This window comes from Megalops cyprinoides, chromosome 11, assembly GCF_013368585.1.
Source record: "Megalops cyprinoides isolate fMegCyp1 chromosome 11, fMegCyp1.pri, whole genome shotgun sequence".
NCBI classification, from domain to species: domain Eukaryota; kingdom Metazoa; phylum Chordata; class Actinopteri; order Elopiformes; family Megalopidae; genus Megalops; species Megalops cyprinoides.
In genome coordinates this window covers 7912896-7926638 of record NC_050593.1, presented here as the reverse complement: position 1 = coordinate 7926638, position 13743 = coordinate 7912896, and the positions used below count along the sequence as shown (strand labels likewise).

Below are 13743 nucleotides of genomic sequence, written 5' to 3'. Positions count from 1 at the left end.
CATCTGGTCTAATTACGTTAGCAGTCGCACCCAATGTCTAAACTATTGGGTTAGTTTTCAACAAAGGCTACCTGTTACAGGTATGGTTGCACGTTTCGAACACACGTCCCCTGGACTAGAATGGTCAGCGTGCGGTAGCGGTTGTATCCATGTGTATTAACACGAATCAATTGCTTGCAAGCACATCTGCAACTGCGCCAGGATGGAGCGATCTCAGAGCTGGAGATGACGCACATGACCCATCTCCCCCAAAAAGTGTTTCAAGACGAACATGGCGGCAACTTAACACAGGACCAAGATGACTGTGGCTATCAAAAGAAAAGATCCAAGGCATTCCGCCCAGATACGGGGGAGAAAATCACTTGTCTTAGACAATAAGAGCTTGTATTTTTCTATTTAACAAAAACCCGGAAAGCCGGTGTGTGGAACAGTGGTTTGCTCTTGCTGGTCCACGGAAAGGGGAGAGCTTAGCCTCGGAGATTGGAAGGCAGAGAGGCATGTTGTCACAGAAAGCAGGGTTTTTTCTCCGGAGAGCCATGGAGAACGCGGATATGACAATGCTTGGCTTAATCTCCTTGAACGCACTAATTGGATGTGAATAGCAGATCGTCGCCAGGAGTGAAGCCGGGACCACTTCCAATCCAACGTTTAAGAGGGAAATATCACAAGACAATCCCGAAGTCAATGAATATTGTGGCAAAGGAACCCTCACGGTGGAGTCGGCCAGTGCTGCGCTTTCCCAAAATATGACCAGGGGTGCTTGGATGTGTCGGCAGCAAGATGACGGCTTAAAAATCTGGTGTGCACCCCGAGAGAACGAAAAGCCATTTACTGATTCTGAAAGGGCCCAGAAATGGCGACTGTCCTTGGCATCTCTCTTGTTTTTAACCGTTCTGCTTTCTGATCACTTGTGGTTCTGTGCCGAGGCTAAATTGACACGAACCCGAGACAAGCGGCTGGACAAGTTAGCATTCACGGACATGGGCGACTACCCAAGCGCAAACCATATACTTTCATCCAACCTCCACCCCCTTCACAGCAGCCTCACTCAAAAGGAAAATGCTATTTTTATAGGAAATTCTACCAAGCGTTTGTGGCGACTAGAAACTTGTCATCCCGATAGTTTATCGAAAAACTGTTTTACTTTTGACGACGCTGAACCTGTTTGCAGCGGCCTTTCCGACACGACTGGGAGGCAGTCGGCAGATTTGAATTTAAGCGATTTATATCTTTCTTTTTGTAATTCCTATTCTCTTTTGGATTTGTTTTATGGGTTCTCGAGTCCGGATAATTTAACCTGCAGCCTTGACATGATTACGGGTGGCGATCAAGTAGGATGCAGTCAATGTGTTGAAGCGTACCAGCGCTATGACCGGTATGCTCAGGAGAAATACGAAGAGTTTGAGGTTATGATTCAGAAATATGAAACGGATGTTTATTCGGTGAGAACGTGTATGGAAGAGTGCAAGGTAGGATGGATTTATTTATTTATTTATTTATCTATTTATTTATTTATCTATCTTTTCCCCGCAACTGTTTTCACTAAATTGATACCAGGAGTTGGACCTCTCAGTCGTCATGGTAACTGATGTCGATTAAATGCTTTCATGTAAACCAAAGTATTCGTGAAAGCGACTTCATGTCCTCCCTGCTGTTTAGGCACGGTTATGTTGTTAATCCTGTTTGTGTGTGTATACATGTGAGCGTGCGTGCGAGCGCGCGGGTGTACTATGAGGAGTTTTAGAAACGGGTTATCAATTGTTTGTGATATGTATTAACCTACACTCATATCTATGATCCTAAAACACATAACCACTGGAACACTAAAGCACTATTTATTGATTTCTCGCTGGTGTAGGAATTCTCAGAAACTGACTGACGCTTCTGCAAACAATAAAGCAAATGCGATACGTTTTATTCCCGTGGACGGACCCCAGACATACACTGTTCAACAGATGCTACTAGGTTCTCGGGTGTCTGCTCGAGAGATACCTGGCCTGGGGGGACGTCTCGAGAAGAGAGCAGGTTGGGCTTAAACCCATTGAAAACCAGGCTTTCAGCTGCATCTCTGTTGCGACTTAACCCACGCAATTCGTGGCCTCTTCTTCAGTCCAAGCAATTAAAATAATAATAGAAAAATCCTTCCAGGTGTGCGATGACTGCCGCAGAGAGCTAGCAATAGTGAACCGCACTACTGTATGGTGGGAGAATTTCAATAACGTTAATAGTGCACCAGTGATTTTCCATTCTAATCCACCGGAAGGCTTTTCTATTGTTCATTTTTTTCCATGTTTGCTCACCATTCTGCTGCTGCTACAGACAATTGTCTTTTAATAGCCATCGACACAACAATGGATGTCAAAATAGAATTGATCCAGATTTTCGAGCTAAGCTATTAAGTGTGAAAGTCAGGCAGGTTAAATGTGGAAGTAGAGGTAGTTATCGCTGACTGCGACCTACTTTTTCATATCTGTCATTGCACCTTTTAGAAATTAACCGTAAACTCTAAATACCCCTCCCCCGTTAGGCACTCACACAGTGTTCTTATGCATTTGAAAGAACCGACTTTAAATTATCCTTAAAATGTTATGACTGTAATTGTAATTACAAAGACGCATTGATACAGGTAAAAGTGTCCAGCGCTTCCTCGGCAGGTGTGCACCATGAAACCGTGCGTAAGACTATATAGTTCGTTGCGGTTTTGTTGCAACGTGCAAGCGCTGCAAAGACGTTCTCTGAACGGGGCGGCCAAGGCCAGGCAGCAATGTGAAGTTTGTGTGCTGTCCTTGGTACTGAAAGGGCCACGAGGCGAGATCACGTTACGCAGAGGCACAGTCTTCTTGTGGCAAACAGCAAATATCTTCTAAGATTACGCGCAACTTGCCGTCACAATTCAACACACCACGGGGCTTGTAACGACAGTCAACACCTGCAGTCTTTTGTAAAACAGTAAAAGCATTTTTTAATTCTGTTTCTGTCGTGGAATAACAGCACTCAGAACAGGTATGTGTTGGGCTTCCTGCTGGTCTTAATGACTGCTTCAGAAAAGGCACTCGTAAAACCGTGCAGCTCTTTTCCTCAATATCTTTATAACACAACACGGCTCTACAGTCACTAGTGTTATTGCCCTCATTATTGTTATTAATGTATGCACTTGTTGGGTTATGGGAGATCTCGGGTCAGAGAGATAGATTAAAATTCTCTCAGTGTGGAGTAGTATATGGGCCTAGTGTGATTTATGTGTTGCATGGACTCGATTCCCAGTATGTTGGCCAAAATGTAGGTGCATAAACAGACAATATGCACTGAGCAAGGGAACCTAATGTCTCAGTTTAATAAGTGATGCAGAAAGGCACAAGGGAACAGGGTGTGAATGACATATTATTTGTTGGGAGGGGTGAGGAGGGATGGACTATCCTATGTAGTACTGCAGGGGGTTTGGTATAATATTGACCCCTCCTAATTTTCTAAAGTTGAGCGCACCACCCGGTCTCCCCACACGCTTAACTGATTACATAAGACCTAACACTGAAAGCCAAACTTGCAAGCAGCCTCTGTGCTGAGGGTTACGTTACATCACCCATATCCTGCCTGAGAGGGGATGCTCTTATCTAGGGGCCCGCTGCAGTGCTTACTGACCAGCACATGCAACGATCTTACTGGAACAGTTCAAGATAAGCAGCTCGTCTAACAGCACAATAGCAGTAGTGTTGCGACTGAGGTTAAGACAACTCCTAGCAACCTCCAGGAGTCTCAGGCACACAGTCTCAGCCAGTGTAGTTGTTCTTGGTCCTGCATCATTTTGAAGGTGGCGTACTGAGCACAGTCTTGATGTGATCTTTCCAGTAAATGCAGTGACACAGCACCAGGAGAGCCCCTGAAGGTAAAAAGGAGCCGCGGAACAAACCACAGGTGGCGTTTGAAATGACTCCGAGCGGTGATACGCCTGGAGTATCTGCTCTGGGGTTTGTCAGACAGTGTTCGTCTGTCGTGGGGCAACATGCGATGGTGTGTCAGGGCGGACCATGGCGCCGGGCGGCATCCGAATGTCACATCACCTGGCGAACACACTGCTGTCTGAGTGAGGCTGACAGAGGGAAACAGCGTGCGGAATGGCGCCAGGTGGACACACCTTTAGTTTGTGCGCAGGAAGCCATCAGTCAGTGCACGAGGTACTGAAGTGACATTCAGGGAGGGAGGGGGGAGCCTACAAACCCCAGAGCATTCTGTTTTAATGTGTATCACATTATTCATTCCCACAAGCTGCATTCATCCAGGGCAACTTCTGCTCTCTCGCTTAACATGTCACACAGCTGGGCGTTCGCTGATGACAAGTGAGTTTAGGGCTTCACCAAGAATGCCACAGCAGTTCCCCAACTGGGATTCAAGACAGCAACCCATCCTCCTATTCCCCATGTTAGACTGTGTCGTTTCGAGAGAAGAGTGTGTAGTTGTGGGTGGAGGTTCAGGATTGTCACCAGGAGATTTTAAGTTGGAGGCCCAAGCCAGCTCTCCTGTTGTGTTCTAGAGAGAGATAGTAATTGACTGCAGTGTAAATCCAGTTTTTTTCGAACAGATCTTATCTAACATGCACACGGTGGCAGTTGCCCTGAATAAGACTGGCCGCTAAAAAATGAAAAAAACCTGTTTGTGTAATATCTGTACTTTTCTTTGTTCTGCGAGGCAAGGAAAGGTTCTGTCTGGTCGATTCTCCGCCTTTTCTTTGGCTGATCCATGTACTATTGATTAAATAGATTATTTTGCTTCAATGAAGCCGATGACTATGAGATGAAATAAATCCAATTTTATGGCGCATCACTTTTCAGCATAAATAGCTTTGCTGTTGTGGAATAGAAATGAGATTAGACAGATTTTGCGTGTAGCAAAGATAACATCAGCTGGAAAGGCAATGCAGAGTGCTTGCAGGAATAATGCATGGTAGTCCTAATGTTGCAGTGTGCTTTCTGCTACTGTGTGTACTGTACTGCCACCCCTGCTTCCATTAATTAATAAGCCACGGAAATGCAAGCTCAAGACTTGGTTTCAAACTCCTCACTCCCTGTAATTCAATAAAAGTCTGAATCTCAGGAGCTGGCAGCCATTTAACGCATCTAAATTGCAAATGTGTTCTAATGTTCGCCTGACCTTTGCATAAGCACAGCACTTGGTGTTTGAATGGTTGAATGTCAGTTTAATAACTCACGGTTTCAGAATTGAAATAATAATTCAAGGGGGAAAAAAAAAATCATGTTTCTTTCTCTTTTTTTGTGAACCCCCTTTCCTGGCCTTGCATTATTGCAAGGAAGTGGAGCTATAGTGGTACTTTTGGAGGGTTGCTATCGCTTAACTCTGTGGCTTGGGGAGGGCACATTTGTTAACTGGCTGTGTGGGAAAGAGACAAGAGAGAACTCTCCTCTGCATTTCTTCAGTATGTGTGGGGAGATCATGGCCCTTGAAGAATCCCCTTGTATCTGCCTCTGATAAAACGGAAATCCCTTCTACTGACACCTGTAATTCACCCATCACTTTGCACAGCACACAAGGTAACACTCTTTCAGCCATCCTCTTTCCTGTGCCTTTGCTGCCATTCACAGCTGGTTCTGGTAAGTGATGGTATTTTTTGCTTGCCATTTTCTGTAACTGTGCCAGACTGAGGAAGTCATGGCCATTTGGAAAAGTGCCCGCCACAAAAACGAGGAGGTGTGAGGTTGGCCATCCTCTCAGTTTGGTTCTGCAGGTCACATGGGGCTGGGGCCAGAGGCTCGCCATGTTGAGGGTAACGTTTCAGGCCTTTTGAACCATGTGTTCTTATGGAGTGTTCCTTGCAGTGTTTGGTTATGGTGGCTGCTGCTTCCCCCCATCCCCAAACACTGAGCCCTGGATAAAAAGCATCCTGTGGGTACCGTTTCAAAAGCAGGGCATCTTCATCTCTTGACCTGTAACCTCCCACAGCATTGCCAAGGAGAAATCCATCCGCTAAACCCCACTCCCCATAACCCCACAATGTGGTCACTGTGACCTCGCCACAGGCTATTTCCTGAGCCCTCAGGTTCGTATGAGTGGGGTGAACGTGCTGAGAGTCTGTCTCACTTCAGATCTGCAGACCATGTGGGATGTCTAATTGTTACCTCCCTTCAGGTACAGAGCAGCCTATCACCGTGCAGCTGAGCCCGCAGCGGGCCATGGAAGCCATCCACCTCCAGCTAGGCCATTTTATTGGCTGTACTGGAGGAGGAGCTGCGGGCAACGGCCAAATCCTTTCCAGCTAGATGGATTTCCAAGTCCTCTCAGTCAATGAACCATGCCTGGCTCCTGTTTAACCTTTTCCACATGGGCCCAGAGGGAAGGCAGAGATATACTCCAGAGGCTGAAAAAAGGCCTGCTGTAACTTCCTGGAACCAGTTTCCAATAAGCAGTGGTCAGAGGCAGGACAAAGGGCAGGAGGCAGAGCAATTGGTTTCCCAGGTACCAGTGCCACTCACTTTAGCACACATAATTCAATTTCTACAAATAAGGTGCCGATGCTTTGGCATACACATACAAAACAATTCCAAACATGGCAAAGAAGCAACAATTAAAATGGAGATAATACAGCCCCAATGGAGGGTTAGTCATTCCATTACTGACCCTGGGAGGGTCCTTATGGAGGAGAACAAAGTGGGTGGGAAACACAGCGGCAAACAGAGTGGTGTCATGCAGGAGCTCTGAATGGATGACGAATGTTTTCAGGCAAATTTCACCGGCTGACCAGCTGAGTCAGGAGCACCCAGTGTCCCAGCTCCTCAGGTTACTTATAATAAGCTTCCCTGCTATCAATCAGCCAGTAACAACATGTGCTTGATGTTGGAGTGTTTCGGTAACACCAAGGAACAGCTTCCTGGTAAAATCTGATAGGGTCCTACTAGCTCCTCCCTTTTTTCACTTTTTTTTTTCACATTACACATGGCTTGTGCTAGAACAGCTGTCAGTTGAGACTGGATTGAGAAGTACTGCTGATCAGGAAGGAGCAGTAGCACTGCTGATCAGGGTCAGAGATAGCACCTCTGGTCTCATCTCACTCTGTTTTTCCCCTCAGAAAAAGAATGGCCTTTGGTTTGGTTCCCTGACTTTGAAGTCTGTGCTGTGCCCTTAACATTCGCAACTTGGGAGCAGAGTAGCAGTTATTTTCCAGGCGCGGGTAGGAAGCTTAGCTCCATATCCAGAGAGACCGGGGAGAGAGGGTAATCACCCACTGGCGTCACAGCCAGACGGCTAGATGAGATTTTCGGGTAAATAAATCCAGCATGGTTTCAGCATGAGAGAGTCTGGGAGGGGTGAGGGACACTGATGTACAAAGCCTGTTAATGGTGTGTGTCTGTGTGGGCATGTGCGTGAGTGTGTGTGTGTATGCGTGAGTGTGTGTGTGTGTGTGTGCGTGAGTGTGTGTGTGAGTGCATGTGTGTGGGCATGTGCGTGTGAGTGCTTGTTTGTATAGGAGGGTGAAGACCACGCCCATTGCAGCACATTTGTCAAACAGGAAGTATTAAGACTGTGGAGGACAACCTCAAAAAGAACACTTATTGTTTCTCCTTTTTGTGGCTGCATTGGGACTGATCTTCTGTGAAATGTGTTGTGCTGGCATCATCCATGTGAATGGATCATTTCCCCTTAGGAGCATGTGAGGTACGTGTAACCTTCACTGTGTTCCTGCCATTTGGCTGATGTAGGAGTCCTTGCAGGTGACACGATTGTGCTCATCGTTCCTGTTCTCAGCTATTTCAGAACGGACCCCTTTGCTCCTCTCTCTCTAGGTTCAGCACCCTTAAAATCAGCCCAAAACTGTTGCCTCTCACAAAATCATACACGTGTGGAGAGAGGCTGAAAGGCACTTATGGTTATCAGTGTGGAGCTAAACCAGTATCAGCCAAAATTGGTGACCAGGTCTTTCTCTCCCTGTTTTTTTTTTACCACAAGGAGGGACCTGCAATAGACTGAAGGCAAAAGCAATGTACAGGATTGTACAGAAGTAGTCAATCAGATATGAACTCATCTCAAACCACTGTTAATATAGAAGACCCAAAAACCATGTGTGTTCAACGATGTTCGCTTTCAAATTTTGACTGACTGAGGTGTATTTCGGGAGCGAAAACATCTCACAGAGAAACCTCTGCTCGTGGTCTTGTTGAAGAGGGATTCCCCCTAGGGGGAAATTTTACCTTCAGGGTTCCTTTAAAGAGGCTCCTGCATGAAAGGGTAACGGGTTAAAATGCGACCAGTGAAAGGCGCCCCAGATGAGGCCCATCTGCCGCGTGTATAAATAATCCGGAGCTGGGAGATTCAGTTGCCATCGGCTGCTCCTCTGTTGTGCAAATCAGGCTTTGGTGGAGGGGAGGACCGGCCACCGCGCGATTGTTGACCAGCCATTATTCCCGATAAAAAGATCAGGGATGATATTGCCATGGCGGCGGCAGTAAAAATGATGAAAGAGAATGCTTTTCTCTCTCTCTCTCCCTCTCATTTTCCCTCTCTCTGTCTCTCTCTCTCTCCTCCTCTCTGTTTCTCTCTCCCTGTTTCTGTCCGTTTGTTGCTCTCTCATGCACGCACACACAAACAGACATACACACACACACACACACACACACACACACACACACACACACACACACACACACACGCACACACGCACGCACGCACAGGCACACCAGGGTGTTTCCTGCAGGTGCTGACCTGCCTCTTCCTCCTTGCGTAATTAAATTTACCTTCCCGTGACTCCTTCCATGCAGCAGCCCGCTCTCGCGGGTGCTCCCCAGCAGACTGTTTGCGTACCGCAGATATCCCTTATCGGCACGGCTGCGCTTATAATTCTGCACACACGTGCGCACACAAATCTTACAGTCCCACGTGTGGTCGCTCGGACGACGCCGGCGACCTCATTTACTCAAGCCGCGCGGCGGGCAGCGTTTCCGCCGCACCGTGCCGCCTTCATCATTTAACCAGCACGCTGTTCAAATCTCATGCATTTCAGCATTTGAGTGTAATTGGGTATGCGGAGTTCTATTTGCATGTGTGCAGTATGAACAGCATTATCTGCGGAATGATATAGTCCTTCAATACATATTGCTTTGCGCTTACATGTCAATCTAGTAACGCATTTATGATCTCAGCTCTGTGTTTGGCGCTGATACTCGCTCATATGTGGTTAGTGGTGTCCTGCTTGTGCAGTTTTTACATGCCACTTTATTAGGTGCACTGTGTAAGTCGCTCTGGAGAAGGGCATCAGTCAAATGACAGACACAATGTAAGCATAATGTAATGTAAATACCAGAAATGGTTCAAAGCGTAATGCACACACCTTTGACTTCCATATGTGGACCTCTATCCCTTGAGCTTACTGCTTTACAGGGAGCAGGGAAAATGAATGCCATTCTGTTCATTCAGCATTGACCCCTCAGTCCAGACCTGTCTTTAGGCCGGGGGTTGGTGGTTGGAGGGTGCAGGGGAAGGGGGCTCTGCTGCCCACAGCCTCCAGGCACAAGGAGACAGTTAAGCGCCGTCAACGTTTTTCCTGTCGCAAGCAGATGATGATTGGTTTGTTTACAGTCCAGCTTGCCTGCCGACCCCCTTCCTTAACGATCTCTTTAATATTCCGCCGCTGTCCCCGGCGCTGAGGAGCCCTGCATTCTGCCATGACCCGGAGCGATATGCATATAAACAACGCGAGTCTATTTGTTTCCAGTGTCCTGAATATGGGATGGCGGCTGGGGACGGTGGGGACGGGGGAGCTGAAATTAATTATAAGGATGAAGGTAATACCCTGCCTCGTTAGAACCCTCCCGGGAACCACAAGGGAAAATAAAGAGATCATTTGCATGTAATCTGACACTCAGGTGCATTTGTTTGCAGGGAATTCTTCCCCTCTCTGCTCAGACAGACGCCACACCGTGCTGAAAAAGGCTGTATTATGAGCGAGGAGACTGTGTGAACTGCAGCATGCATGCAGTGATCAGTCAGGTCTGTACTCGTTTGCAGTGAGCTTGCAGAGATATTCTATCACTTGTACATGGAAACCCGTTATGGGGGTGAACCACAGTGAGCCTGAGACAGCTAAGCTACTGCATTGTTTTTAAAATGAGCTTTTGTTGAGATTAGAGTGGGAAACAGGTTTAGAACAAGTGGCATATGTTACGAATTAGAGATCAAAAATCTCTAGATTTCTTTACCTTGGGCATCTGTGACTGTGTGCACTTTAGGAGCATGGATATTCTTGGCCTTTTTGCTCCTTTATTTAGGAGAGGCTTCTGGCTTTAACCCTCACTGTGGAAATAGTCCTCCCAAACATCTCTCTTATCTGTTTCTCTCTGTGGCAGCCAGGCCTGAGCCACTATTCTCTTTTGACTCCTTCAGTGCATTTTATTGTGTGTAGTTAATCATGGACACTGGATTCTGGAAATAGATTAACCTTCCATTCAGTCTCACTGACCCCCTCCTCCGCTGGGGCATGATGTTTTATTCATTGTGTGCCGAACTGCTGCGTCATCACAACGTCGGTATTGGCCCATGGTGTCAACAGTGGAGGCTCATTGGCTCTGAGGGGTGGATGAATAACACACCTCACCTGTCCTGCATTTGAAAATTCACTTCTTGTTCCCCAAATCGACCTCCAGTTGTTTTTTTTTTCCAGCTTACACTGAGTTTTCACTCTTGCCAACAACTGCTTGCAGATAAAGCTGCTCTTTTGAATGCCAGGGTACAGGTGGTGATGGGAGGTGTCATCAACTCTGTGACGGGTGGAGCCAATTAAAAGGCCGCACTTTCCATGGCGAAACACTTTGATTGGTTTCAATAGCAGAGTCATTGAAAACATGTGAGGGCTTCAGCCATCTAAACAAAGATGGACTACAGATTATCTTACTCCAGGTACATTCTGTCTGTGACATCAGATCTAATGTCAGTATGCCCACCCCCGTTACTAACCCAAATCATTTCCCTCTGATCCAGGATCAGTTACTAAGGACAGAAAGTGGCCACACTGGTCAACTAGCCCTCACTAGAGACAGGCTATTGGTATTACTCCTGGTTCTTTATGCTTGTGTCAACAGATCTTAGATCAGCTTGCCAGCCCCCAGTGTTATTCCCAACTGTTTGGTGTTCAGCTTTGATTCTGGTCCAAGACCAGTTGCTAAGGGACCACATGCTGGCATCCCACACACATCACAGTTTATAGGGGTTCCCCTCACTACCCTGAGGGCATTGGACAGTCCCTGGAAAATGTAGTGTCCCCTGGACTCCTCTTCTGGACTGAGGCGCAGCCAAATTAGAGCGCACAATGCAGGCTTCAGCTGCTGCCTGCACTGAGGTGGTAGGGGGATATTCCACTCCCCATCTTTGGCAGGGTCTCTCCAATAAGGGACACTATGCCACACTACCATTGTCCCCGTAGCTTCAACCGGTCCACTTGACAAATGGGATGAAACCGGGACTAAACATTCACCATTAAACTGCAAATGCTTACTTTGACCCCCCAAAAAAGGGGGGGGGGGGGGTTGGCGTGGTAGGAAAGATACACTGTGCTGAATTTCTGGCAAACTCCCTTCCTTTCTCCTTCTCTCGCACAAAGTTTCACAGCTCTCTCTGTCTCTCTGTCTCCTCCTCTCTCTCTTTGCCTCTCTCCCTCTTTGTAATCTGACTTGCAAATATTTGTTCGTATGACTGTGCATGTATCTGTTTGACGAAGAGTGGCAGGTCTCCTCTGTGAGGACGCGGTGAGCGCTGCTGCTTAAAGGGCTTCCCTGCTTGTTTTTGTATTCTGCCATTGCCTCCTCGTTGTTTGTGAAGCCATCGACTGTAATGCTTCTCCAGAGAGCGACACATAAGAAACAGATATTTTGGCCGGCGAGGGCACTTGAGCATAGATGATGGACGGTTTGGAGTAAATGGGAGTAAAAAAAATTGCTTCCAGTGCATTTTTGGTTCATTTGGCATGCTCATTGCAAGGCTGTATTAACATGTAAGATTTTGAATGTTCTACCAGGTATAAAATTGCTGCTATTTAAAAAATAATAATAATTTGTGTTATTTTCGTCTTATTATTATAAGGTCAGTGGCTTTAGTACCTCCAACAGGTCAAGTGTACAATAGGGAAGCCTTTAAACTGTTGCTGTGCAGCCGGAGTGTAATTCAACAGTAAACCACTTTTAAAAGCCAGAGCACAGAAATGTCACGCCATCCCTTAGGTCCGTACAGTATTGTCATGAAAAACAGACTAAATTACCTTATGTCACCAAGGTCAGACCATCAAGGTATTAGTGGCCTATTCATTCAGTATTTACAGCAAAACAGGGTTTTCTTCAAGCTAACACACAGCTAGCCCACAGTAAAGGCATTAGTGCAAATTTTGCTGAATTGCATGATTATATTCCAGCTAGTGAAAGAGCAAGCACAAATCTGCCAGCTAGCTATGATGTATGCAGACATCAGAAATAACTTATGGAAGCTATGAAAATGTCCTTGATTTATAAAAATACAATGCTTTCCTAAATCAGTAAGCCCCAAGTGGCATAAATATCAGCACACCATTTCTGTGTGTTTAGGTATGTCATAGATATTGTTGTTTGCTGGGTGGGCATTCCTGAGTTAGCTACATTCTCAAATACTCTGCCAAGCTGTGCAAGCAGCTACTAACAGAAAATAGTAATGATATAGACTGAACGCGAGGCTATTTTTCCTCTTGAAGACCTGACACTTTGGAAGTGGGCTTGTGCACTGATCCCTTTGACTAACAGTTCTGTAAGAGAGGAGCGCATCCACTCCACTGACAGTAGAATACAAATTCGATTGAATCTTTTGATCGCTAAATTTCAGTGGCAGTGAATTTGAATTCACTGTTTTTTTATTATCTGTTGGAGTAAAAACATGTGATATGTATCATGATATTCTGCTGGGGAATTAAGAATGGGGGGTGGGGGAGTAAGGCTGGCTGTATTTCTTAGTGCAGTGAGAGAAAACAAGAAAACAAAAAAAGAGCTACGAAATGAAAACAATATTAACTGCCACAAAGAGTGAGTAATTATATTTATGGTAAGTGACCAGTCTCATTAAAGACACTATCATCTCTCTCAGTGAAGCGGCCAAGAGGCCCGGCAATATGACGGCGTCTCCGAGAGCCGAGCAGAGCCGTTATTGGCCTGGCCATGGCGAGATCGTTATCGCTTCCTCGAGAGTCGGTGAGCAGACGCGCTGGCGTTGGATGGGGGAGAGAGAGAGCTGGTGTGAGGAGAACACTCAAGTGTCTTAAACCCTGACGCCTCCATCAAAGGCAGGTGGCACATCAGCCCTGGCAATAGGAAAAAGCTTTTATTGTCCGCTGACAACGATCGATAAAGCTTCTGGGATTTTGCCTGATGCTTGATGATCCTGGCGCCGCGAGACTGACGCGCGTGCATGCCGTGGAGCTGTCCGTCGCTCGACACCTGTCAATCATGTGTGCGCATTGTCCTGCTCCAACTTCAGGATGGCCACATAGCTTGTTTCTGTGCCATATGCACCTGAAATTAGGAGTGTGGCAAACAGTAGGTCTCCAACATGCCTGAATGATACCATGACCTCACACAGACACACATGTAGATACACACACACACACACACAGAAACCCTCACACATACATAGATACACATCAAGCCACCTTCAAATTCACACCAACACACACAGACACACTCACACATACATAGATACACACAAAATCACCTTCAAACTGACACCAGCACA

At 46.4% G+C, this 13743-nt stretch overlaps 1 protein-coding gene across 1 annotated transcript in view; it reads left to right on the top strand.

Annotated features, from left to right (window-relative positions):
* The first annotated feature begins 746 nt into the window (after positions 1–746).
* The window catches only part of LOC118786200 (transmembrane protein FAM155A-like), a 92446-nt gene continuing 79449 nt past the window's right edge, over positions 747–13743 (top strand). Inside the window, exon 1 of the mRNA XM_036541291.1 lies at positions 747–1469. Coding sequence (XP_036397184.1) covers positions 747–1469 — 723 coding nt within the window. The remainder of the gene's footprint in view (positions 1470–13743) is intronic.